The 25,736-nt window shown below is 47.5% G+C and overlaps 1 protein-coding gene across 1 annotated transcript in view; it reads right to left on the bottom strand.

Moving 5' to 3' along the window:
* The window catches only part of LOC310676838 (retinal guanylyl cyclase 2-like), a gene marked incomplete at its 5' end in the record, with an annotated part of 49,923 nt that overhangs the window by 12,919 nt on the left and 11,268 nt on the right, over window positions 1-25,736 (bottom strand). Inside the window, 10 exons of the mRNA XM_083439017.1 lie at window positions 2,140-2,314; window positions 3,200-3,392; window positions 7,682-7,845; window positions 9,000-9,148; window positions 10,545-10,694; window positions 12,527-12,683; window positions 14,439-14,615; window positions 16,498-16,578; window positions 18,257-18,388; window positions 19,552-19,648. Coding sequence (XP_083295143.1) covers window positions 2,140-2,314; window positions 3,200-3,392; window positions 7,682-7,845; window positions 9,000-9,148; window positions 10,545-10,694; window positions 12,527-12,683; window positions 14,439-14,615; window positions 16,498-16,578; window positions 18,257-18,388; window positions 19,552-19,648 — 1,475 coding nt within the window. The remainder of the gene's footprint in view (window positions 1-2,139; window positions 2,315-3,199; window positions 3,393-7,681; window positions 7,846-8,999; window positions 9,149-10,544; window positions 10,695-12,526; window positions 12,684-14,438; window positions 14,616-16,497; window positions 16,579-18,256; window positions 18,389-19,551; window positions 19,649-25,736) is intronic.

Raw genomic sequence — 25,736 nt, forward strand, 5'->3', positions numbered from 1 at the left:
TCTCCTCCTCCTCCTTCTCCTTCCCTTTCTCTTCCTCCCTTCTCCTTCTCCTCCTCCTCTCCCTGTCCCTCTCCCTTTCCTTCTCTGATGGCCTGGGACTCAGACTCGGAACCAGAGGAGTCCCAGTCTGCACCAGTTCCTTTGCCTCAGGCATCATCTGAACCAAGTCTGGGGCCTGATCCTGAAGAGTCCCAGTCTGCACAGGTTCCCCTGCATTGAACACCAGCTGGGCTGAGTCAGGGGCCTGAGCCTGCCCTGGCTCCAGATGTGGGGATGACCTCGTTGCCTTCAGCTGGGCCATCACTCACAGCTGCTCCACTACCGGTTGGGTCAGGGGAGGCTGAGGCGGCCCCTGGGTCTAGTAACCCACCAACGTCTCCCGAGCTGCAGAGACTGAGGTCTGAGAGAAGGAGAGACCTGAGTACTTGCGGGAGGAGTGCTCGCCTTTGGGCTAAACAGGGAAGCGAGTCGCTGGGGGATCAGGGCCGGCCATTACCCCGACAAAGATAAAAGGCTGTCAGACCCTGCCCCAGGCTGCTGTTTGCTAGAACCTGCCTGAGACCTTGTGCCTCACCCTGCCTGGTTTCCTGCCTTGTGTCCTGTCTTGGCCCTGTTGGACTGACTCCTCACAGAACCCTTGGATTCAGGACCAGACCTGGACCGCGTCGCTCGGATTACCCCCAGGCTCAGCTCACCCTCTCCTCCCTTTCTCCTCCCTCTCCCCTCCCTCTCCCCTCCCCCTCCCTCCCTCCCTCCCTCCCCCCCCCTCTCTCACACACACGACTTTCTCTCTATGTTTAGGTCCAGCCTGAATACTTCTAAGTTAGCTACTTTCATTGGTGAGATAAAGCAAAATTTCAAAAGAAAAATAAACCACTTTGAGGGTTTTTTTTAAAAAAAGGTACAACAGCAATCAAGCGGTGTAAGAAATTCATGAAATAAATAATAATAAAATTTATTTATTGCTGTTGCTGGCCCCTCCCCAGATTCCCTCTGCTGGGAAGACCCTTCCCCATCACCATTGCTGCTGCCGCCCGGCCCTAACCGGGGGTACAATATTTGGCTCCCCCCACCCCGGGGCAACCTATGCTACACCACTGGTGGTAGAGTCATCTTAGATCACATCCTGACTCAGAAGATGAACTTTAGAAAGCTCTCCAGTTCAATTCCTCAGCATTTCCAGTTCTTATGGAACGTCCAGGAACAGATACGGGAAACAACAGACAGTTGCACTAGAATCAGGGAAGGCAAAGTTTTTCAGCAGGGGGCCGGTCCACTGTCCCTCAGACCTTGTGGGGGGGCCAGACTTATTTTAAAAAAATAAATGAATTCCCACAAATAACCCAGAGATGCATTTTAAATAAAAGGGCACATTCTGCAGTGGTACCTCGGGTTAAGAACTTAATTCGTTCCGGAGGTCCGTTCTTAACCTGAAACCACTCTTAACTTGAGGTACCACTTTAGCTAATGGGGCCTCCTGCTGCCACCGCATGATTTCTGTTCTCATCCTGAAGCAAAGTTCTTAACCCAAGGCACTATTTCTGGGTGAGCAGAGTCTGTAACCTGAAGCGTCTGTAACCTGAAGTGCCTGTAACCCGAGGTACCACTGTACTCAAGTAAGCCACCCCCCTGACTCTCCCCTCCCTTCTCCACAGCAGTGGACGAGCCCCGGTGGCTGCCTACCTGTGTCTTGCAAGCGGCAGGGGCTTGCGGTGGTGGCGGGGCAATGAGCGGTGTGCGAAAGGGCTCTGGAGAGGGGCCACCAGCAACAAAGCCCGAACTGAGCCCGCTTACAACAGCGGCCACTCGAGCGCTAACTCTCCTGCTGCTGTCACCAACAAAGCCCAACACCCTTCCTCTCTGCTCTAGGCAGGGCAGGGAGAAGCCAGGAGGAGGGAGGAGGAGGAGCTGAACACTCGCACTAGCACAGCCCCAACGATCAGATCCCCGGAGAATCCTGGACCGTCCGCAGGCCGGATCCAGAAGGAGACTGGGCCAGAGCTGGCCCCCGGGCCTGAGTTTGCCTACCCATGCATTAGGTGGACCAAGAATCTGACTTCCTGTTTTCCCCAAGACTGACACTTCCACATTTTTTCACTACGAGCCCAGGTAAGGCAGAGAGTGGGTTAACAGCATTACCTGAATGCAGCCCCATCCGTATCCTGATGGGCACGTGGGGGAGGTGTTTCGCTCGAAACGACCCCACGGAGCTGAGGATGTCCAGGGACATGTTGGCAATCTCGGAGGCATGTCTGTGGCCGTTGCGTTTCGGAAGCCCTGAAGCCACCATATAGGCGTCACCAATGGTTTCCACCTGGAAATCAAAGAGTACAGTGGTACCCCGCAAGACGAACGCCTCGGAAGACGAAAAACTCGCAAGACGAAAGGGTTTTTCGTTTTCTGAGGTGCTTCGCAAGACGGATTTTCCTAAGGGCTTGCTTCGCTAGACGAAACAGCCCTGCCTCTCCTGTCATGGCGATGGTCACTGCACGCACGCTCGCTTCCCCGCTCCTCCGGCTCCCTCCCACCTTCCGGCTGATGGCCGACCTTCCGGCTGCCTCGCGCCGCTGCCCACCGCCCTCGCGCGCTCCTCTGAGAGAGCCATTGCGGGCAGCAGCCAGCGTTGCAGCCGTAGTCGCGCTCCTGAGCCCCGTCGCCCTCCAGCAGCCGCGTCGCGTGGTGGCCACAAGGCGCAGGTGAGTCCAAGGTACCGGCTGCGGCAGCTGCCCTGCTTCTCCCTCCCCGCTGTTGTTAGTGTTTAACTGCAGTGGTGCTTTGCAAGACGAAAAAACTCGCTCTATGAAAAAACTCGCGGAACGAATTAAATTCGTCTTGCGAGGCACCACTGTATTGCTTTTCCCCAAAGGGCAATTAGAACTGCAGATGGGTAGACTAAGAACTGAAGGCTAAATGATGCTCACTTGTGCGGGTTGTCGTGGACCAGTAGGATCTGCGTCAAGCAAGGCTCATAGGCAACCAGGCCAGGTTCAAAGTTCTTGTGATGCTGCACAACTTGGGCCCAGGATACCTGAAGGACCACCGCCCCCCTCAAGCCCTTATTTCCCAGCCTGAACACTCAGATCATCTGGAGAAGTACTGTTGGCTCTTAAGACTCCACCTTCATCTGGAGCCTTCTCTGGAACCTCATGTTTCCCTCACACACACATCCTCCGCCAAATTTGGTGCGCCAAGACCTCACCTTGTAGACGTCATGATGCCCAATGATGGCATCAAACAGAGTGTAAAGGTCATTGAGAAGATCCACGATCTCGATGGGCTCGCTGAGGGCGGAGATGGTCGTGAAGCCAATGATGTCGCTGAAGTAGATGGTGACCTCGTCAAAATACTCAGGTTCAACGGTGGCCCCAGTTTTCAGCGTTTCCGCCACCGACCTAAAACGACACGAGGATGTCAACCTGAGCGACTGGAAGTGCAGAATCTTCTAAGGCTCAAGACATTGAGATGTCTTGGCAGGCTGTTTATGGATTATTTAATTATTGCATTTCTATTCGACCTCCACAACTCTGAATATCAGCGGCTGGGAACTGTAGGAAGGAAGAGCGCTGTTGCATTCAGTTCTGATTGTAGGTTACCCACAGGCCTCTGGTGAGACCAGGATGCTGGCCTAGACGGGCCATTGGCCTGGTCCAGCAGGCTCTAATTACCTTCTCATGTTCTCACAAGACCTGGATTCCAGCCCCCTCATCATGCTGGTCACCCTCCTCTGGACATGTTTCAGTTTGCCAATGTCCTCCTTCAAATGTGGTGGACTGTGATAGCCTGGGACTCGGGCTCAGACTCGGAACCAGAGGAGTCTCAGGTGTCATCTAAACCAAGTCTGGGGCCTGGTTCTGAAGAGCCCCCGGTTCCCCTGCAACAAACACCAGCTGGGCCAAGTCAGGGGCCTGAGCCTGCCCTGGCTTCAGATGCAGGGATGACCTCGTTGCCTCCAGCTGGGCCATCACTTACAGCTGCTCCACTACCGGTCGGGTCAGGGGAGGCTGAGGCGGCCCCTGGGTCTAGTAACCCACTGACATCTCCCGAGCTGCAGAGACTCAGGTCTGAGAAAGAGAGACCTGAGTACTCGCAGGAGGAGTGCTTGCCTTCAGGCGAGACAGGAAGGTGAGTCACTGGGGGATCAGGACCGGCTGCTAACCCGACAAAGATAAAAGGCTGTCAGACCCCGCCCCAGGTTGCGGGAGCAATGTTGCTGTTTGCTAGAACCTGTCTGAGACCCTGTGCCTGACCCTGCCTGGTTTCATGCCTTGTGACCTGCTTTGGCCCTGTTGGACTGACTCCTTGCAGAACCCTTGGATTCGGGACTGGATCTGGACCTGCTCGGGTTACCCCTGGGCCCAGCACATGGACAGAGCTGGACAAAATATCCCAGTGTCAGGGACGTGGCTGAATCGAATGCCTGGGAAGAGGCTGACTCTGGAGACGAAGGAATGCCAGTACAGAGGGAGCCAGAGTCTGACTCTGGAGACAAGGGATTGCAGCCACAGACAGAGCAGCAGTGGGTTAGTTTGGGGCCTCCTTCACTGAGAGTTCCCAGACTCAGATAGAGCAGCAGACTCGGAAAGCTTGCAGGCAAAGGGAGGGGAGGAGATAGATGATATCGAGGGGGTTGCTATGCAACCAGGGAAGAGGCAACATTTGGAGGGATCTTCGTTTAATAGTTGGGGGAGTTCACCCACCTTCTCCCTGAACCAGAAGAGCTGAAAGGGTTAAAATGCAATGGAAGTACAAGAGAGGAAGGACTGGACTTTGGCGCCCTTCGTGCTGTGAAAGGGGCGGAGACTCAGAGTGACCAACTCGTAGCAAAGAGCGGCAGGCTCGGAGCCACACTCTGGATATAAATTGTAAATAAACATGCCATAAGACTCATTAATTCTTATGGGGGCTTGCTTGCCTTCCTGAGATCATTACACCCAGCAGTGGAAGTCGGCTTTAAAATCTCAGCAGACCCCTGTGCGATGTTAAAATCCAGGCATATCTCACCTTCCATTCTACATTATTGTTACAGCACCCTCTTGGCTCAGTGCCCAGTGCGGCCAAACCAGTTGTGCTCCCCTAAAGCCACCTGTGACTCCAGATCTGACTTGACCAGTGCAGAAGATACAGAATTCTTCTGGTTTTTTAAAAATTAATTTTCCAAAAAGTTTTTTAAACAAACAAACAAAAATCTCAACCTTGTTTGAACCAATCTTAGTAACATTGTTAAGTGACTTCCTCGTATCCCCCTAGTTGAATTTCAATGTATATCATGTTAACAGTTTTCCAAAACCAATATTCTTATAAAATTAACTTAATCACTTATCATCTTTCTTTCTTTCAAATTTGGCATTAAACATAATAATTCGTCACATTACATAATTAAATCCTAAACCTATCTGACAAGAAATACCAACAGTGGAAGATTGGCAGATGAAGATGATAGACTTTTTGGAGCTAGCCAACCTGACTGGAAGAGTCCGTGACCAGAAGGAGGAGGAGTACCAGGAGGAATGGAATAAATTTAAAGACTATTTATTTAAATATGTTAAGTTAACTTAATTGGAATAGCTTGCAAATATCAGAAGATACAGAATTCTTGGAGGTCATTCCCATTTCACGCAAGGTTGAAGTGACAGAGTTAAAGTGGCAATGACCAATATTTGTCACTCGCTTCTCTTCCTTCTCCCCAGTCTGCAGCAGCAGGGTGCGATACTCTACCTGATACTTTTTTACATCTTTAGGCGCCCCCTCGCCCAGCTTGTCCAGAGTTTTGGGCTGGGCTGCCATCAATATGCTGATGACACCCAACTCTATCTGTTGATGGTGTCAGTATATGGAAACATCACCGCTGCAGACACCCAGATTGTTGACATCACATGATGCGCCTATCTGTGGGAAAGAAGAGTTTCCCAGGACGTTCACAGGCTGGATAAGTCTTTGTGAAGAGTGTAACTTGAAACCTTCTGTGTGCGCATGTTCAGGAAGTTTATCTGACTTGCTAGAAGAACTGAACTGAAAGGAAGTGTTTTTCTCTAGTGCTGTAATGTCAGAAATAAACATCATGTAAATAGATTTCTGACTTATTTTCTTTCCACCTGCGGAAGCAGGAGGGAGGGGTTGTGCATTTTACCCACGCTTGGGAAAATGTCGCCTATCAAAATCTCCCTGGTCTGTCTGGATATCAGCCAGAGGAGGTTACCGGTAAGCAAGCTCCGAGGACAGTGAGAGGGGCAAGCCTCTATGGAGGGGGCTTGCAAAACGACAGATGGATGGCCATCCTGACTCGGCCCCAGACACACTGATCAGATGTTTGGAAGCTGTGGCTGGATGGTTACATGGGAGCCGGTTGAAGCTAAATCCTTCGAAGACAGAGGTCCTCTGGCTGGGACGGGACGATATGGGATTGGGGGGGCACCTCCCATCTCTTGCCGGGGTGCAATTAGTTTGGGTGTAATCTTCGATACCTCCCTCTCCATGGAGGTGCAGATTACAGCTATAACAAAGGCGGCATTTTTTCATCTCTGCCAAGCTAAGCAGTTGGCTCCTTACCTCTCTTGCTCTGACCTAGCCATGGTCACCTCCAGACTGGATTATTGTAACTCGCTCTACGTGGGGCTGCCCTTGAGACTGACCCAGAAACTCCAGCAGGTGCAGAATGCCGCGGCGAGACTCCTTACGGGGTCTTCGCTGCGAGATCACATTCACCCGGTGCTATACCGGCTGCACTGGCTCCCGGTGGAGTACAGGATCAGGTTTAAGGTGCTGGTTTTAACCTTTAAAGCCCTATGCGGCCTAGGACCCTCGTACCTATGGGACTGCCTCTCGTGGTATGTCCCACGGAGGAACTTACGGTCCTCAAATAAAAACATCCTGAAGGTCCCAGGCCACAGAGAGGTTAGGCTGGCCTCAACTAGAGCCAGGGCTTTTTCGGCTGTGGCTCCAATCTGGTGGAACGCTCTGTCACAAGAGACTAGGGCCTGCGGGACTTTCCACAGGGCCTGCAAGGCAGAGCTGTTCCACCAGGCTTTTGGTCTGGGCGCAGCCTGACTCCCTCCTTTGGCAATCTTCACAGAACTTTAGCTTAATGGTTGCCATCAATTTGATTTTAATTAATTTTTATAATGAAATGTTTTTAGAATGTTGTACTATTTTATTGTTGTTAGCCGCCCTGAGCCCGGCTTCGGCTGGGGAGGGCAGGATATACAGTGCTGCCCCGCAAGACGAATGCCTCACAAGATGGAAAACCCGCTAGACGAAAGGGTTTTCCGTTTTTCGATGCGCTTCGCAGGACGAATTTCCCTATGGGCTTGCTTCGCAAGACGAAAATGTCTTGCGAGTCTTGAGACTTTTTTTTGCTCCCCACCCCCTTTTTCTAAGCCGCTAAACTGCTAATAGCCTTTTAGCAGCTAATCCGCTAAGCCACTAAGCCTTTAATAGCCGCTAATAGGGTTTAATAGCCGCTAAACCGCTACTAGCGCTAAGCCGCTAAGCCGCTAATAGGGTTGCTTCGCAAGACGAAAAAACCGCTAGACGAAGAGACTCGCAGAACGAATTAATTTCGTCTTGCGAGGCACCACTGTAAATAAAATTCAGTATAGTACCTGTATTTCATTTATTATAGCAGCACTTTTTCCCACTTGGAAGCAGCTTGGGGCAGGGTTCTTGCCCTGACATTTCGACTTACAGGGGAAGCATCTGAGTCAGGAGTTTGTCCGTCTTCTGCTTTTCCATCTCCAGCTCCTCTGTCCGCTCTCGGATCAAGTCTTCCAGGTTGCTGGAATACTGCTCCAACATCCGCAGCATGGAGTCGATGATATTGGTCCGTCTGCCTTTATTGATGGATTTGAACTGGGATTGGAGAATTAGAACAAGGTTCTTTGGTGCTCAGCTCTACAGCTGACTCAGGAAAACTAAGCTGATTGGGTAAAGAATAAGTTACGCACAAGTAGGAACAGATGGGTGGGAAGCATAAGCTTTTATCCAGCCAAGTTATACCCAGAGCAGTCCTGTTGAAAATAATGGATCGAAGTTCATCATGCCCATTATTTTATTCATGCACTCATTCTTTATAAAAAATACTGCTATTTGTTAAAAATATCAGGATAGTTTGCAACAACTGCACATACAGTAGTACCTTGGTTCTCGAACTTAATCCATTCCGGAAGTCCGTTTCACTCTTGGAACCATTCGAAAACCAAGATACAGCTTCCAGTTGGCGGCAGGAGCTTCCTGAACTCAAACAGAAGCCATGTTGGACGTCCAGCTTCCGAAAACCATTCGCACACCGGAACACTTCCCGTATTTTTCGCTCTATAGGACGCACCCGATCATAGGACGCACCTTGTTTTAGAGGGGGAGAACAAGAAAAAAAAAAATCTCCCCCTCTCTGCTCAGCGCCCCTTCAGCGAAGCGGCAGGAGAAACTGAGCCCCTTCCATTTCTCCTCCCGCTTGGCTGAAGGGGCGCTGCGCAGCTCTCCCTCTCTGCTGAAGCCAGGAGAGTCTTGCTCTTCCGGCTTCAGCAAAAGGAACCTGAGGCCTCCGGAGCGCAGTGAGAACTTGGGCTGTGCTCCGAAGGCTTCAGGCAGCTATCCCTGAAGCCTGGAGAGCGAGAGGGGTCGGTGCGCACTGACGCCTCTTGCTCTCCAGGCTTCAGTGAAAGCAATGCGAAGCCTCCAGAGCACGGAGGGAGCGCTCCCTCTGCGCTTCGGAGGCTTCGCATTGCTATCGCTGAAGCCAAGGAGCCTGCATTTGCTCCATAGGACACACACATATTTCCCCTTAATTTTTGGATGGGGAAAAGTGAGTCCTATAGAGCGAAAAATACGGTACTTCCAGGTTTGTGGTGTTCCAGAGCCAATTTGTTCAGCAGCTAAGCCATCCGAGAACCAAGGTATTACTGTAGAACGAAAAGCACCCCAAAATATTAAACTCAGAAATCAGCTATTATAGAAAGATGCATTCTTAACTGCCGAAGCCTGATGGAATAGGAACAAGGAATGACCTCTTGAAAGATCTCGTCAAAGCTTGGCCTTTGATCTGGTCTCTCACTCCAGCACTGTTTCATGAGCTGAATGCATTCCAGGGGGGCATTTTCTGGAGAAACACTCGGGCGATACAATGGCGGAGGCTTCTTCAGTTTGCGGATGATTTCTGGAGCAAGGAGAGGGTTTCACAATGACAGCATGCCCTAACCTGGTGCCCCACCCCTGTCCCTTGGACTACATAGTGGGGTTCTCTCACCAAAAAGTATTTGCCCCAAATCTAGATCTTCCTTCTTATATTATTTTTTCCTTGCCACCACCACCTTTGAAGTCATCCCATGTTGTCATAATGATGTCAAGTAATTGACAGGTGGGTGGCTCCGCCCACCTGTCAGAGTCGACCCATGAGTGCTGGGGGCGCAAGGATCTGGTTGACTGGCCTGATCCAGTTCTGCACCCCTACCAACGAGCGCACCGCCTCATGCGAACAGAACAAAACTGCCTCTTTTGGATCAGTATTGTCATTGAAATTCTACTCAACATTGACCCAGAGCAGATTCCAATGTATAGTTAGCAGAGTAAAAACTTAAACATGTTGCAGGATTCCCAAACAGTACAGGTGAAACTCGAAAAATTAGATTATCGTGGGAAAGTTCATTGATTTCAGTAATTCAAGTTAAAAGGTGGAACTAACATATGAGATCGACTCATGGCATGCAAAGCAAGATATGCTTCTACTTCTCAGAGGTCCAATCTTGATGTATTTGCAATCCTTGTCTTGCTGATTTCATTGAATATTCTAATTTCTGAGATGGTTAATTTGGGGTTTTCATCAGCTGTACGCCATGATCATCACAATGATAACAAAGAAAGACTTAGCATATCTTGCTTTGCATGTCATGAGTCTATCTTATACATGAGTTTCACCTTTTAAGTTGAATTACAGAAATCAAGAAACTTTCCCACAATATTCTAGTTTCACCTGTAGACCAGAGGTAATTGATATTTCATCCAGCAGAGCTTTACTGCTACTGAAGGCAAATGAGCATAATGCTCACAAATCCAATACATTCAGGATTGGCGCTGTCCATAAGAAATCCAGTTGCAGCAGACTCAACTTAAACTTACAATAACTTATAAGTCTAAACCTTAACACTAAGCGTACTATGTACAGAACACCACACCAGAAGGAAGAGAGATACAAAGAGAAAGAGTGAAACGCAGGCTTCTTCTGGCCCTACTTTTATAGTTAGCATCACCTTAACAGAAGAGATAAGAGAATCAGTTTAAGCCAGCTATACTCAGCTTCTCGGAAGGAATAACCCAAACATCAGGAACCTCCTGCTTGTTTCTTTCACAGAGAGAAGCTCCCAGAACCCTCTTGAATTAAGTAGAATAGGAAAGATCTCTACACATCAGATCAATACTTTCTGCACTAAGAAATGCAGACTGACAAGTATCTAGCCTAGTCTTCAAAACTGGCTGGCCAAATCAAACGAATGTGTTTGTGTCTATTTTGCTGCACACTTTCAAATACCGGGGCTGGAAGGGCGGGTCGTGCTCACCTTCAGCTGACATTTCAGACATGCAGTATGGGGGCCCACGAAGAACAACTTCTTGCAGGATAATAGCAAAACTATAGACGTCTCCTTTTATGGTGCCTTTCGGGGACATCGCTGGATTTCTCAATATCTCGGGAGCTGTCCAGAGCAATTCTGGGAGAAAAAAGATCAATTTATCTGGAATCAACTTGATCCTCTCCCCCTCTTTCCTTTCTCCTTCTGTGATGGAATTCCTATTTGGGGACTTCCCTGGCTTTTTCCTGGTCCACGTAGGACCAGTCTGGATAGTTGGCCTTAGTGAAGATTTGATGTTTTCATTCCCAAAAAGTTTTTGATTTGGGTTTCTACTGAAATGAGGCTGCATTTTAATGTTGCATTTTAATCTTGTTGTTAAGTTGTATTTTAATCAATTGTTTTTATACCTGGTGTTAGCCGCCCTGAGCCAAGTATTGGCTGGGGAGGGCGGGGTATAAATAAAATTTGTTGTTGTTGTTGTTGTTGTTGTTATGGCTTGCAGGAAGGACCACTGTGTTAGACTGCAAGTAGTGAAGTCTCTTGGCACCTTTAGAGACTAAGTCCCTATCTGTACCGAAGAATTTCATTAGGTTTTACCCCCCAAATGTTTACTGTCATGGCTTCCTTAAAGAATCCGAGGGACCGAGTTCTTTCAAGTGAACTCAGAGCTGTTAACAACACAGAAACAGAAAATTGCCAAGCAACATGACACATTGCAGTACTTGAATAAGCAGTCAGATCAATGGTTCTAAATAATAATAATTCTCGCCACACCCTTTGAGAACCACTGAATTGAACAAATGAATCAGTAGTCTGATTATTGGCTCAGCCTCTCCCAAAGGCCTCCCTAACTAGCCATACAGTAATGGGTCCCTGCAGGCCTCTCTAGGTAGGGAAGGTCAGACTATCTGTGCCACCACCGAAAAGGCCCTGTTCCTTGTGCTGAACCTCAGCTGACGGGGAGGCCTGACCCCAGAGGTCTAAGAGAGCCTGTGGAAGGGGACCCAGAAGAGAAAGTGATCCTTTAAGGTTCCAGATCCTAAGCCAAATCAGGGCTGGGTGGCGAACCTCAGACCCAGGGGGCAAATGTGGCCCTTCAGACCTCTCCTTCTGGCCCTTGATAGTGTCCTCAGACCACGACTTCTCACCTCAGCCTACATCCATCACCGGCCTTGCTTCACACTCACCTTGAGTGTTTTTGCCTTTACTTCAATATGTCACTGAACTCTGAAAAAATGCCCTTGTTTGCCTGGGTGCAGGACAAAGAGGAGTGTGCTTGTGGAAATCAGCCGATGACATTTATATTCCTTGCTCCACCTACTTGTGCCTCTGGCCCCATCCTTCACTGGTGTGTGGCCCTTGGAAGGCTGCTCAGAAGAGGATGTTGCCCCCAGGCTTAAGAAAAGGTTCTACGCCCTTGATTTTGAGCTATTAAGGGAGAAATGAACACCTTGAATTGAGCCTGAAAATCAGTGGGTAAGAAGTGCAATGGTGCTGGTCCCGTGGACTGCAAGAAGATCAAACCTCTCCATTCTGAAGGAAATCAGCCCTGAGTGCTCACTAGAAGGACAGATCCTGAAGCTGAAGCTCCAATACTTTGGCCACCTCATGAGAAGAGAAGACTCCCTGGAAAAGACCCTGATGTTGGGAAAGATGGAGGGCACAAGGAGAAGGGGACAACAGAGGACGAGATGGTTGGACAGTGTTCTCAAAGCTACTAGCATGAGTTTGACTAAACTGCGGGAGGCAGTGGAAGACAGGAGTGCCTGGCGTGCTCTGGTCCAGGGGGTCACAAAGAGTCGGACATGACTAAACGACTAAACAACAACAACAAGAAGAAGTGCAATGCAATGCAGATAGAACTACTGTAGGGTTATGGATGGGCAGCATCATTTTGCATCAGCTGAGGTTTCTGGACCCTTTCCAAGGTCAAAACAAGAAACATACAGAGCATGACAATTACTTCTTACCTTCTGCAGGGGGCTGAACGCCTAAGTCACTCAGTGCTGCCAGGAGCTCGCCGTAGCTGTAGTCAGTGATCTTCAACATAAACCGCCCATCCACAACACAGTTGCGAGACTTGAGACGTCCGTGGGGGATCTCCTGGTGGTGCAAATATTTCATTCCCTGAAAAGGACAGGGATCAAATGCTTCAGTTTGGGCATCTCCAGAGCTGAGGCACATTAACCCCAGTTAAAAACCTGCCCGGTCCAGCATTCTCTGCCGGCAAGATTCAGAGCTCGATGGTGAAAGCTGGTGACTGCAATTTCACTGTGTTTAGCTTGTGGTTTCCCTTTTTAGCTGTTTGGGCTAATCTCTCGAGACAGAGCTACCCTCCCTGCCATGGACCGACCTAGCCTCCTTGAAGTTGCCCTGGTGCGATCAAGACAGGACTTCGGGGCAGTTGTCTAGGGGCTCAATCCTGGCAGCCCATCAGCGATACCTCCTTGGCCATCTCCCACTGTTGGAGCTCAGAGGTATGTGTGCTACAGACCTCTGAGACACCCCCTAAATTAGCCTGCAGTTTATCCGTCTCCACGATGCATAAAGGTAAAGGCAAAGGGACCCCTAACCATTAGGTCCAGACATGGCCGACTCTGGGGTTGCGGCGCTCAGCTTGCTTTATTGGCTGAGGGAGCCAGCGTACAGCTTCCGAGTCATTTGGCCAGCATGACTTCTGGCAAACCAGAGCAGCGCACGGAAACGTCGTTTACCTTCCCACCGGTGTGGTACCTATTTATCTACTTGCACTTTGATGTGTTTTCGAACTGCTAGGTTGGCAGGAGCTGGGACCGAGCAACGGGAGCTCACCCCGTCACAGGGATTCCAACCGCCGACCTTCTGATCGGCAAGTCCTAGGCTCTGTGGTTTAGACCACAGCATCATCCGTGTCCAGCGCCACCCCACTATGCATAGCAGGGTGCTATTCCACTGACAGAGTTGAAGTGTGGTTCAACTAGCACTCATGTCCTTTGGATACAAAGGCTTTTATCCAAAATTAGTCATACTCGGAGGGACCCACTGAAATGAGTGGACATGAATAACTTAGATCCATTCATTCCAATGGTCCAGAGTTAATTACCATAACTCAGTGCACTAGTGGAAACCAGAGCAAGAATTTCCACTTGTGCAATGGGGCTTTCCCTATTTCTCTACACACCTGTGCCCCCTGTGCCTCCCCCAAATCCATGCTGGAGGGGCAGAGGAACCCTCAGAATAGTGTGCAAGGAAGGAAAAGGGGGATGGAACAATTACTGAAGCCTGACACTGGATTCCACTGAAAGCATCTACTAAAAGCAGGACTTAGTTGGATAAAGCTCAAAACGTCTTAGAATAGAATCATAGAATCATAGAGTTGGAAGAGACCACAAGGCCATCGAGTCCAACCCCCTGCCAAGCAGGAAACACCATCAGAGCACTCCTGACATATGGTTGTCAAGCCTCTGCTTAAAGACCTCCAAAGAAGGAGACTCCACCACACTCCTTGGCAGCAAATTCCACTGTCAAACAGCTCTTACTGTCAGGAAGTTCTTCCTCATGTTTAGGTGGAATCTTCTTTCTTGTAGTTTGGATCCATTGCTCCATGTCCGCTTCTCTGGAGCAGCAGAAAACAACCTTACTCCCTCCTCTATGTGACATCCTTTTATATATTTGAACATGGCTATCATATCACCCCTTAACCTCTTGAGTTGGCTCTGCAAAAAGGACCTTTTTAAATCTTCCAAGGATCTGGCCAGAACCCAAGGCTCATTTTCAGAGCTGAGAATAATATGAGTGCAAAGATTCTCTCCCTTTGTATGACCCATTGTATTCAATTTTGCATTTTTGATAGAACAGCCTTTCACCCTTCCTTTTCACCCCCAGAATAAGGGGAGAACTTACTTTAATTAAGTCCATCAGAAGAGATGATTTGAACATCCAGTCCAGCTTTATGTTTGTGTTTTGCAGCAAATCCTCTAGGCTCCCTCTGGAGCAAAACTCCATCACAATGGCAGAGAGACCCCCATCAGATAAAAGGCCTAAAAATGGGTTCACATTTTCATGGCGTACATCCTTCATCTGGGGACACAAGGAGCAAATCGCAAGAGAGATTGGGGATCTCTGACTTTTATACTCAGGTTGTCACGCCCACAAGCAAAATAAATGTATCATCATGTCAGATATGAAGACTGCAAGGATGCAGAATGCAGGTTGCTCCACAATTATTCTGTAAAGTTTTAAGGGCACTTCTGGAGTTGCATGCAATATTTATTTTGTTGTTTATTCCACTTGCTTCCCACCTTCCCATTTCAGAAAATCAGCAATGCATAACGCAACTGAACCAAAACAGCACAAAATAACAATGCAATCATCCAACAGAAAATTGAAAGTTAGTCCCACTGTCTGCTGATGGCAAGTGATAAACTTGAGTGGTCACGGCACAGACTAAAGGCTAGCTGCCCTCTTTGCTGCTCTCAGTAGACGAGGTCAAGTGTCTGCAGCATGGACCTCCTCTAAAACCCATCTATATATCTAATTGTGAACCCAAAGATGGGCTTGGCTAATGTTTTGGGGCTGTTACATTGGGCCTAGATAGCCTAGCAGTAAAATGCTGGGTTTGCCCCCATCCCAAGTGTTCGCTGCAAAATATCCTGCAGCTTCTGAAAATGCCATTACTATTATGTGTGGGAGTTCTTGTTTCAGTTTCTTGGAATGAGATCTTCCTAGCCATTGGCTCAGCTGAAGCAGTGGAATGTTTATGAACATTCTGCTGTTTTGAGGTGGTTAAAACTCAGTTCCATAAAGTATAGGGATAGAGGGTATAATAATAATAATAATAATTTTTTATTTATACCCCGCCCTCCCCAGCCAAGGCCGGGCTCAGAGCGGCTTACAAGCAATAATAAAAACAAGATGAATGATTACAACTTAAAAACAAAAGTAAAGTACAACATTAAAATAATGGAACATTAAAATATTAAAATGTAGCCTCATCGCAGGAGGAGAAGGAAAAGAAAAAAGAGAGGGAGGGAATCAAATTGGCTCCAAGCCAAAGGCCAGGTGGAACAACTCTGTCTTACAGGCCCTGCGGAAAGAAATCAGATCCTGCAGGGCCCTGGTCTCATGAGGCAGAGCGTTCCACCAGGCCGGAGCCAGAGTTGAAAAGGCCCTGGCTCTGGTTGAAGCCAATCTAACTTCCTTAGGGCCTGGGACCACTAGGGTGTTGTTATTTATGGACCTTGAGGCTCTCCGTGGGGCATACCAGGAGAGGCGGTCCCGTAGGTACGAGGGTCCTAGGCCGTGAAGGGCTTTAAAGGTCAAAAGCAGCACCTTAAATCTGACCCTGTACTCCACCGGGAGCCAGTGCAGCTTGAAAAGCACTGGGTGAATATGCTCCCATGGCAGGGACCCCGTGAGGAGCCTCGCTGCAGCATTCTGCACCCGCTGGAGTTTCTGGGACAGCTTCAAGGGCAGCCCTGCGTAGAGCGAATTACAGTAGTCAAGCTGTATGGTATGGTGCTCTTTTAGTGGGAATGCGGACACAAGAGGATGAAGGGCATGCAGACCTTCTCCATGAATACACCTTCTGCTGCCCCTGCAACAGACACCCCTCCCCATCCATGCATTGCTTCCATGTGGCAAAGAGCTCAGAGTTTTACCTTGTCGTTGGGCTAGTGGAGCTCTAAGCATGGATACCAGAATGCACATAGAGGTGTTTTGCACACTGGCTGAATGCACAGACTGGATAGAAGTGTTTCTACTGTGAGCAGCTGGGGCAGGGCAGGCATAGACATAGCATGCATCCTTATTGGGAGTGGGACTAATCCTGTGACCCCTCCTTTTGCATTTTTTTCAAAGCATTGGGAGAAAGTGTTATATGAACCTCCTTAAGAGCAGACACAGAAAATATGCATTTCCGTGTATACATGTGAGTCACCATTTGCTCAATAACAATCCCTACCTGGTTTAACAAGCTGGCAGTCCTCTGTCTCAGGTCACTGGTTGCTCCAGGTTCCAGTTTCTTCAGCCATACCCAGTCACCCTGGCCAGAAAAGGTATCAGTAAATGATTAAGAAAGGCCCTAGGCTAATTGAAACACAAGTTTGAATTGAATTGAGACACAAGTATGCACCCCTTTGCGTTTATAAAACTTCATGATTCAGATTCACACGTTGCAGTTTCCAGATTTCACAAATTCCAAATGGTAAGGGGCTGATTGAAAAATAGAGGGTTGTTGCTTGACAATATATCAGAATCAAAATTGTTTTTCAGATATTGTGGTGGAATGTCTGAAGAAGTGTTCGTTTTGGATCCCTGATGAGCTAGAATCATTGATGAGGAGGAGGAGGAGGAGGAGGAGGAGGAGGAGAAGAAGAAGAAGAAGAAGAAGAAGAAGAAGAAGTAGAAGTAGTTTGGATTTGATATCCCGCCTTTCACTCCCCTTCAGGAGTCTCAAAGCGGCTCACAATCTCCTTTCCCTTCCTCCCCCACAACAAACACTCTGTGAGGTGAGTGGGGCTGAGAGACTTCAGAGAAGTGTGACTGGCCCAAGGTCACCCAGCAGCTGCATGTGGAGGAGCGGAGACGCGAACCCGGTTCCCCAGATTACGAGACTACCGCTCTTGACCACTACACCACACTGGCTCAGCAAATAGCCAATTCACAGAATCATAGAATTGCAGAGTTGGAAGGGACCCCTGGGCTCATCTAGTCCAACTCCCTTGTAATGCAGGAAACTCAACTAAAGCACCCATGACAGATGGCCCTCCGAAACTAAAAAAGTCCCTGCAGAGAAGATCTCCCATCCCTTCCCTTTGCTTCCCTTCACCTATTGTTTCCCTTCATAATCTCCCCTTCCCCCTAGGATGAGTGTAACCTTTCATTTGCTACCCAGCAACCAGGCAGCGTCTACAAACAGGCTGCAAGTATTCACTGGGAAAGACGTTGTGACCAGTATGTGGTTCCTGATTGCCTGGGATCACATGATTCCTGCATTGCGGGGGGGGGGGGGGGGTTGAACTAGATGACCCTTGTGGTCCCTTCCAACGCTACAATTCCATGATTCTATTCCTCACCAGGCATAATTTTATACCCATTGTTCTATGGCCATTTGGAAGGGACTAATGCCTTTCTAGGGCCATTCTATTTTTATTTTTTTAAAATAATATTTATTGAATATTTTATAATTATGAAAAAAAAGAAAGAAAAACAATACATAAATTCAACAAACAATACATCAACAATAAAAAGAAGACAATACAACATAAAAAAAGAAAACAAAAACATTTAAACACACATCCAATTTTTATATCTATATCTTTCATTTGCTTATTTCCTCGACTTCCTCACACCTCCCTTTTTTGTATTCTAGTTCAAACTGCTGGTTCAACAAATCCTTTCCCTCTTCTTCAATTTTTGTTCTGTAATTTATCCTAACACATTTTAACTTTGAATTTTCCACTTTATCCCATTCACAATTAATTCATATAATTCTTAATAACACTTCTGCTAAAACCTTATAATTTCATTCCAATATTCTTCTAACATTCATTAATTTTGCACTATTTCTGTAAATATACTTTACATTTTTTTCCAATCTTCCTCCATCGAGCCTTTCTAGGGCCATTCTATGCCATATCTCAACAGCATCACTTGGGGATCCTGATATACCCACCCCCTTAAAATCCAAGAACGGCTAGATTTAATCAGTGTTCCACTACCTTGTATATTGCCACATTGGAGGATTCGTATGTCACAGTTGTGCTTTTCACCGACAAAGACTGTGTTGCAGATCTCAGGCTTCGACCGTCCAAGTTGCTCTTAGAATCGCTCAGGCTATCCACCGCCAGTCTCTATGAGGAGGAAACACAGCCAGGGACAAATTAAGGAGAACATCCTACTGATCAAGGCTGAACATCTCGTTCAGATTCAGTGTTGACACAATGGCAAGTCAGATGGCTAGTCAACATTTCTCCCACCTCAAAGTGCCATGATTTTCAGTGCAAAAAAGCTAAAAGGTAAAGGACCCCTGGACGGTTAAGCCCAGTCAAAGGCAACTATGGGGTTGCGGCACTCATCTCGCTTTTGGGCCGAGGGAGCCGGCGTTTGTCCACAGACAGGTTTCTAGGTGATGTGACCAGCATGACTAACCCGCTTCTGGCACAGACGCTTCTGTGACGGAAACCAGAGCGCACGGAAACGCTGTTTACCTTCCTGCCGCAGTGGTACCTATTTATCTACTTGAACTGGCCTGCTTTTGAAATGCTAGGTTGGCAGGAGCTGGGACAGAGCAACGGGAGCTCACTCCATCGCGGGGATTTGAAACGCTGACCTTCTGATCGGCAAGCCCAAGAGACTCAGTGTTTTAGCTCCTTCTTGTGAGTTATCTTTTCAGCTAAATGTTAACTGCACATATTTTTATAGCAAAGCAAAAGTTGCAAATCCTGCAAGATTTTCCACTTGGGAACAATTGGACTTCTGGCAGCTGCCAGCATCCATGACAAGAGTTCCTCAGAGGGGCAGTCTACCCACCTACCCCCCCCCCCCATGCAAACTGCCCATATGACACCACAATCTTCTCAGAATTGTTTGAGAAGCTGTGGGGGGGGAAAGGCACTTTTCCCACATATGGTGGGACTGCCCCCAGATATCTTGACAATGGCTTATCAAGAAATGACCAAAAAACTCAGTTATCCCATTCCAACTTCACCACAGCTTTGTTTACTAAATCTGTGGAACAACCAACTGAAATATTTCAGCTCTCAGGAACTCTTGCCATGCGTGATGGCAGCTGCCAGAAGTCCAATTGTTCCCAAGTGGAAAATCTTGCAGGATTTGCAATTTTTGCTTTGCTATAAAAAATATGTGCAGTTAACACTTAGCTGAAAAGATAACTCATGAGAAGGAGCTCCTGTGACGGTGCAATGAAAAATGGTGGGAGGAAACTCCTCCCCATGAACAGATTTCGCTTAGGTGCAAAGTCAGTGCCAGCTGTTCCGTGACTTGGATTGCCTACCATTCTGCTGAGTTTGGTGTTGACGAAAGTGAGGTCATCCAGAGTCAGCAGTAATTTCTTAGGCCCTGTGATGACTTGGCGATAGAGGGCGCTGTGCCTGAAAAGGAACCAGGAGAGCATCGTTATATTTTGTATCTATACAGATCATAGCAAATCCTGTCAACTTTACATTGCGTCTGCTGGAAGGTGTCGGGTAGGCAGGTGGCCCAGTCAAATTATGGAACCCTGGGGGTGAACAGAGTCGATAATTCAGGATAACCACCTTTGAGTTCGGGTTGGGTGGACTTTGAGGTCTTTTTTTGGTGAAAAGCGGTACATAAATACAGGAAATAAATAAATAAAGTAAGTAAGTAAGTATCAGGAGTCCAGGTTCCCCACTTGATAACACAGTAAGCGTAGGCAATTTAAAAGGAGGATTTATTGCAAAAACAAACAGATAGCTCGGGACAGCTTCAACCAAGCCTCCGGCATCATTACTCAAGACGACCCTTCTGAAGACTCCTTCCAGAGATGACAGAAGATATTGAACTTACGACCCTTATGTCTCTTGTTTTGCTTCCTATCTAACAGCCATCACCGACTCTTTGAACTGAGTGGATCAGCTCCAACCTCTTCCTGTTCTGAGAGGCTGTTCACACCTTTTTGAGCTTCCTGTGAGCTTTGGCTGTGTTCTAGCCTGCTCTCAGCTACTGCCTTATCAGCTCGCTCATCAAGGTCAAGAAGAGTCGGAGTCTGCAGCTGCCGGCTCTCCCCTGCCTGAGCCTTCCTGTTCCTGGCTGCTTTCTGCAATTGGCTGCAAACCTTCACTTGGAGCTGGCTCATTCCTGACGTAAGTAAGTAAGTAAGTAAGTAAGTAAGTAAGTACAACAGCCTGGAGTGCAAAAACTGAGCCTTGCCTGTAGATAAAATAGATGGGAAGCTTCAGTTGCCTAATTAGAGCATGTTGCTCTACTTTAGTTCCACAACAGCATAAGACTGCCCCGCTCCAGATGGCAATAATGGAGAAACATTGGGGAAGCATTGCAGAACAACTATTAAAGTGGAATGATTGCACAGCAACTAAGGAAGTGTGGACGGCCCAGTACAAATACATCACAAATACACTATTATTGTATCAATGATGCAGTATGATTGCTTCTTATGTGGGGGTCCGGGGAAATGTGTATATGCAAACCCTAGGAATTAAACCCCACACGAACATCCTGGAACAGAATCAGTGCACCATCTTCAGATGTCCTGGGATGCTCTCGTGAGATCTCATGGGGCCATCTGAATTCCTGCAAGATCTTCAATAAACCACTTCCATTCTTTTATAAAAAGTTTGTTATCTTGAATTCTTATTCTTCTGGTATGTTTCACCATTTCTGCACATTCCATAAGTTTTTGAATCCACTATTCCTGTGCTGGGACTTCTGCTTCTTTCCATTTTTGGGACTAGTAACATTCTTGCCACTGTAGTCACGTACATGAAAAAGTTTCTATACAGTTTTGATAGTTCTGTCCCTATAATTCCACAAATAAAGGCTTCTGGTTTTGTTTGTTTTTACAAATGTTATTTTAAACATCCTTTTCAATTCATTATAGATCGGGCTTCCCCAACCCCGCGCCTGGGGGGGAAATAATTTTTTCCCTTTATTTTCCCCCCAAAAAACTAGGAGCGCCTTATGGGACGGTGCGTCCTATAGGGCGAAAAATACAGTATCTATATTTTCCATTTTGTCTTTATATGCAGATACGGTTCAAGCCTTGGAATAAAATTATTTGTCAGCATAACCTTTGTGGAAATTATTTATATACTTACCTATTTATAAGACTTCAGTTATCCCCAGGGTAAAAAAATGGGGGGCACATTATCTACCTGGCCCGGGCCTCTGCCTGGCTCTGCAAGGCCCTGATCCCTCCTGTGAATCAGAAGGTGATTTCATGGTTCCCCAGAGAGCATCTGATCTGCATTGTATTGTCTCTGGAAGCAAGCCTCTTTCTGGCATGCTGGCCGGACCACCCTCACTCTGAACAAGCGCACACCATTCTTGGGCCAAGAAGCAACAGCTGCAACAACAGCAACACCTTCTGCACACACCCTACATTTCGTGGCCATCGCCGGGGGTGGCTGGACAAGGCGGGAGACCGTCTGGACCATGATTTCCCAAGCTTCACGCAAAGGCGTATTTATGTACCATGATACTTTAACGAATTAAAGGCACTCACTGTCAGAGACTGGCTGGAAGACAAGGAATAGTGGGAGGCACAAGCCACGGAACCCCCCCCCCCAAGGGAAACCCCAGGGTAGGAAGGTGGGGCTTCAAGGAGAGGTCAGAAGTGGAAGAATGGGAAGAGGTGCTAGATGCTAATGAAGAAACAGGGTTTTGTGAGCAGGAAGAGTCTGTGACAGGAAGCAGTTCAGACTCTGGCGCTGAAACAGAGGGGGGTCAAGGGACTGCTGGAAAATCCAGGGAGCTGCACGGTCCAGGAAAAAGCAATGCTGTCCAGGGTTGTAAAGAATAATTTGGTGCACTCTTCCCACCTTGGATCAAATCTATGCTTCCAGGTGCCCTAAGAAAGCTGCAGAGATAGCGCAGGATAGTGCGCACCCCGGAAATGATCTCTTTCAGCTTCTGCCTTCTGGATGAAGGTACAGGGTTATAAAGACTAGGACTGAGAAACAGTTTCTACCCAAATGAGATTTTGGTTTTAAACGCAGTATAAGGTAGTCTCTATGGGAGTATATTGTATTTTAAAAATGGGGTATCAGAGTTTTTAGGGGGCTAACCAGGTTGGGATAGCTGGGATAGCAGGTGTGTTGATTTTGAATGCCTTATGTAGATTTTTTTTCAATTTCGTTGTTCTGTATGGGACAATGACAATAAAGATTATCGTATCGCCTCTCTCTCCTGCTGTAACAAGCTCCCACACCCTGGTCTCCAAAAAGTTGCAGAGTAATGAGAAGGTCAGAGGTGCACAGGCACACTTTGAGACTGCTTGGGAAACATCCAGGAGATTAGGAGCCTTAGAAAGGTGGAAGGCAGAGAGCTTCAATCCTGGCAACTGCTCCATAGGGTGTGTTGCTGAGACCACTAAGCCGAGTTGTATGTTCCTTGAACGTTGTTGTTTAGTCGTTTAGTCATGTCTGACTCTTCGTGACCTCATGGACCAGATCACGCCAGGCACTCCTGTCTTCCACTGCGTCCCACAGTTTGGTCAAACTCATGCTGGTAGCTTCGAGAACACTGTCCAGCCATCTCGTCCTCTGTCGTCCCCTTCTCCTTGCACCCTCCATCTTTCCCAGCATCAGGGTCTTTTCCAGGGAGTCTTCTCTTCTCATGAGGTGGCCAAAGTACTGGAGCCTCAGCTTCAGGATCTGTCCTTCCAGTGAGCACTCAGGGCTGACTTCCTTCAGAATGGATCTGTTTGATCTTCTTGCAGTTCATGGGACTCTCAAGAGTCTCCTCCAGCACCAGAATTCAAAAGCATCCATTCTTCGGCGATCAGCCTTCTTCATGGTCCAGCTCTCACTTCCATACATCACTACTGAGAAAACCATAGCTTTAACTAGATGGGCCTTTGTTGGCAAGGTGATGTCTCTGCTTTTTAAGATGCTGTCTAGGTTGGTCATTGCTTTTCTCCCAAGAAGCAGGCGACTTTTAATTTCGTGACTGCTGTTCCTTGAATAAAGAGTTAATTTCATTGACAACAGAGTTCTGCTTCCTTTTTTACTGACCTGTGACTGACTCCAGCCCTGACATCCCCATCCTCTCTGGGCCCAAATTAGTCCCTCGGAGAGGAGGCTGCCCGATTTGTCTCTGTGTGATCCACTTGCTTCCTTCCAATCAGCCTAGGAAGGGGAACTTTGTCATTCCTCCATCATGGGTGCAACCAGGTCATTCAATCAACCCCAAAACCGGCTCTCTGTAACTCCCAAGCTATTCATGTTAGGCAGGCATGTTCACTGTATTACTTTTGGTGCAGCAGAATTATCCATACTCAGAGAAGGTTGCCTGTCGCACCCCAGCCTGAGTCTCCCTTCTTGGACTTGCCTCTGTCGAATCTGACTCTGCTGGGGGAAGTTAACTTGGCTGCATCGGGGATGATTTTATCATTGGAGCACTCACAATGCACTTTGTTGTTTAGTCGTTTAGTCGTGTCCGACTCTTCGTGACCCCATGGACCAGAGTACGCCAGGCACTCCTCTCTTCCACTGCCTCCTACAGTTTGGTCAAACTCATGCTGGTAGCTTCGAGACCACTGTCCAACCATCTCGTCCTCTGTCTTCCCCTTCTCCTTGTGCCCTCCATCTTTCCCAGCATCAGGGTCTTTTCCAGGGAGTCTTCTCTTCCTATGAGGTGGCCAAAGTACTAGAGCCTCAGCTTCAGGATCTGTCCTTCCAGTGAGCACTCAGGGCTGACTTCCTTCAGAATGGATCTGTTTGATCTTCTTGCAGTCCATGGGACTCTCAAGAGTCTCCTCCAGCACCATAATTCAAAAGCATCAATTCTTCGGCGATCAGCCTTCTTTATGGTCCAGCTCTCACTTCCATACATCACTACTGGGAAAACCAGAGCTTTAACTATAGGGACCTTTGTTGGCAAGGTGATGTCTCTGCTTTTTAAGATGCTGTCTAAGCCCAGCTAAATTATCAGTCCTGGGGGAGTCCTGGGCCAGGCTGTTGCACCCCAGCATGAATCACTGCTCAGTCCTCGTCTCCTTCACAAGCATATAATTAAAGCATCCCCCCCCTTTAAATTGTAATTTTTTGATGTAAACATTTGGATTCAGTTCATATAAGTACAGTGTCTTTCAAGCAGACATTAATTGCTCCATCACCACCACAAACCACTTTGCAGGGTTTTTTTACAAATCAAGTGGTGTACAGATTTTACAAAACAGATAAATTCTGAAATAAATAAAGCTCATCGCAAACCCCATCCCAAAATAGGTGTTTGCTCCTCACATGGCACCAGCCTTGGAGAGCTTCTCTCCACATTTCCAGACAATTTCAGTTCTTTGTTAAGCATCAGAGTGTCTCGGATCTTTCCAAATTTCCCTCGAAGCAAATCATGTAGGTAAAATTGGAAATCCCTTCCCCTGGAGAAACACCCATGGGGTTTTTGTGGGAAATACAGTGGTACCTTGGTTCTCGAACAATGCCTTGGTTCCCAAACGCCGAAAACCCAGAAATAAGTGTTCTGGTTTTTGAACGTTTTACGGAAGCTGAACGTCCGATGCGGCTGTAGGCTATTGTTTCCAGGGGGTGTGCACCAGTCAGATGCTGTGCCTTGGTTTTCGAACATTTCAGAAGTCAAACAGACTTCTGGAACTATTAAGTTTGGCGCTTTTGTTTCTACTATTAATTTTACATTTTTGTTTTTGAGGTTTTTCCCGGTTAATTTGTTTTTGTGACTGTGTGGAACCCAGTTCAGCTACTGATTGATTGCGTGACTGCGGAAATGGATAAAAGCCCCCCATCCGAACAACGACTATCATCAGCACAGGTAAGAAGAAAGAATAATTTTAATTTTTATCATCTACAATACTGTCTTCTTCATTTTACAGCACAGTACATTGATTATTGCTTTCATTTTATGGATCAATGGTCTCGTTAGATAGTACAATTCATGCTAAATTGCTGCTTTGGGGTTGTTTTTAAAAGTCTGGAATGGGTTAATCCGTTTTGCATTACTTTATATGGGAAAGGGCGCTTGGTTTTGGAATGCTTTGGTTTTGGAACATACCTCTGGTACGGATTAAGTTTGAGAGCCAAGGTACCACTGCCAATCACAGTTTCAATAAACCTGCCAAATTTTATCAGTCGGTGGCCCACACAACCCTGCGCAGATAAACTGATGCAGGCTGTACAATCAAACTGTGCTGTTGCTGTCGCCTATCTCTCATCAGTTCTGGGATGTCTTGTTGGGAATCCAAGTTTGCCACAAACAAACAAACAAACAAACAAACAAACAAACATCCTCTACAACAGCTTCTTCTACCCCATGTCCTCCAGAGGTTTTTCTTCAGCTGGGAATGAAGACTCTTATGACACCTGAAAGCTCTTTCTTGTACGCATCCATCTGGTATGCAGGCTGAGACCCTATCTGCCCGCGGACTGTCTCACCAGAGTGGTGCATGCTCTAGTTATCTCTCGCTTGGACTACTGCAATGAGCTCTACGTGGGGCTACCTTTGAAGGTG

The sequence above is a fragment of the Podarcis tiliguerta genome, assembly GCF_965153285.1.
Source record: "Podarcis tiliguerta genome assembly, chromosome: 4".
Taxonomy (NCBI): Eukaryota; Metazoa; Chordata; class Lepidosauria; order Squamata; family Lacertidae; genus Podarcis; species Podarcis tiliguerta.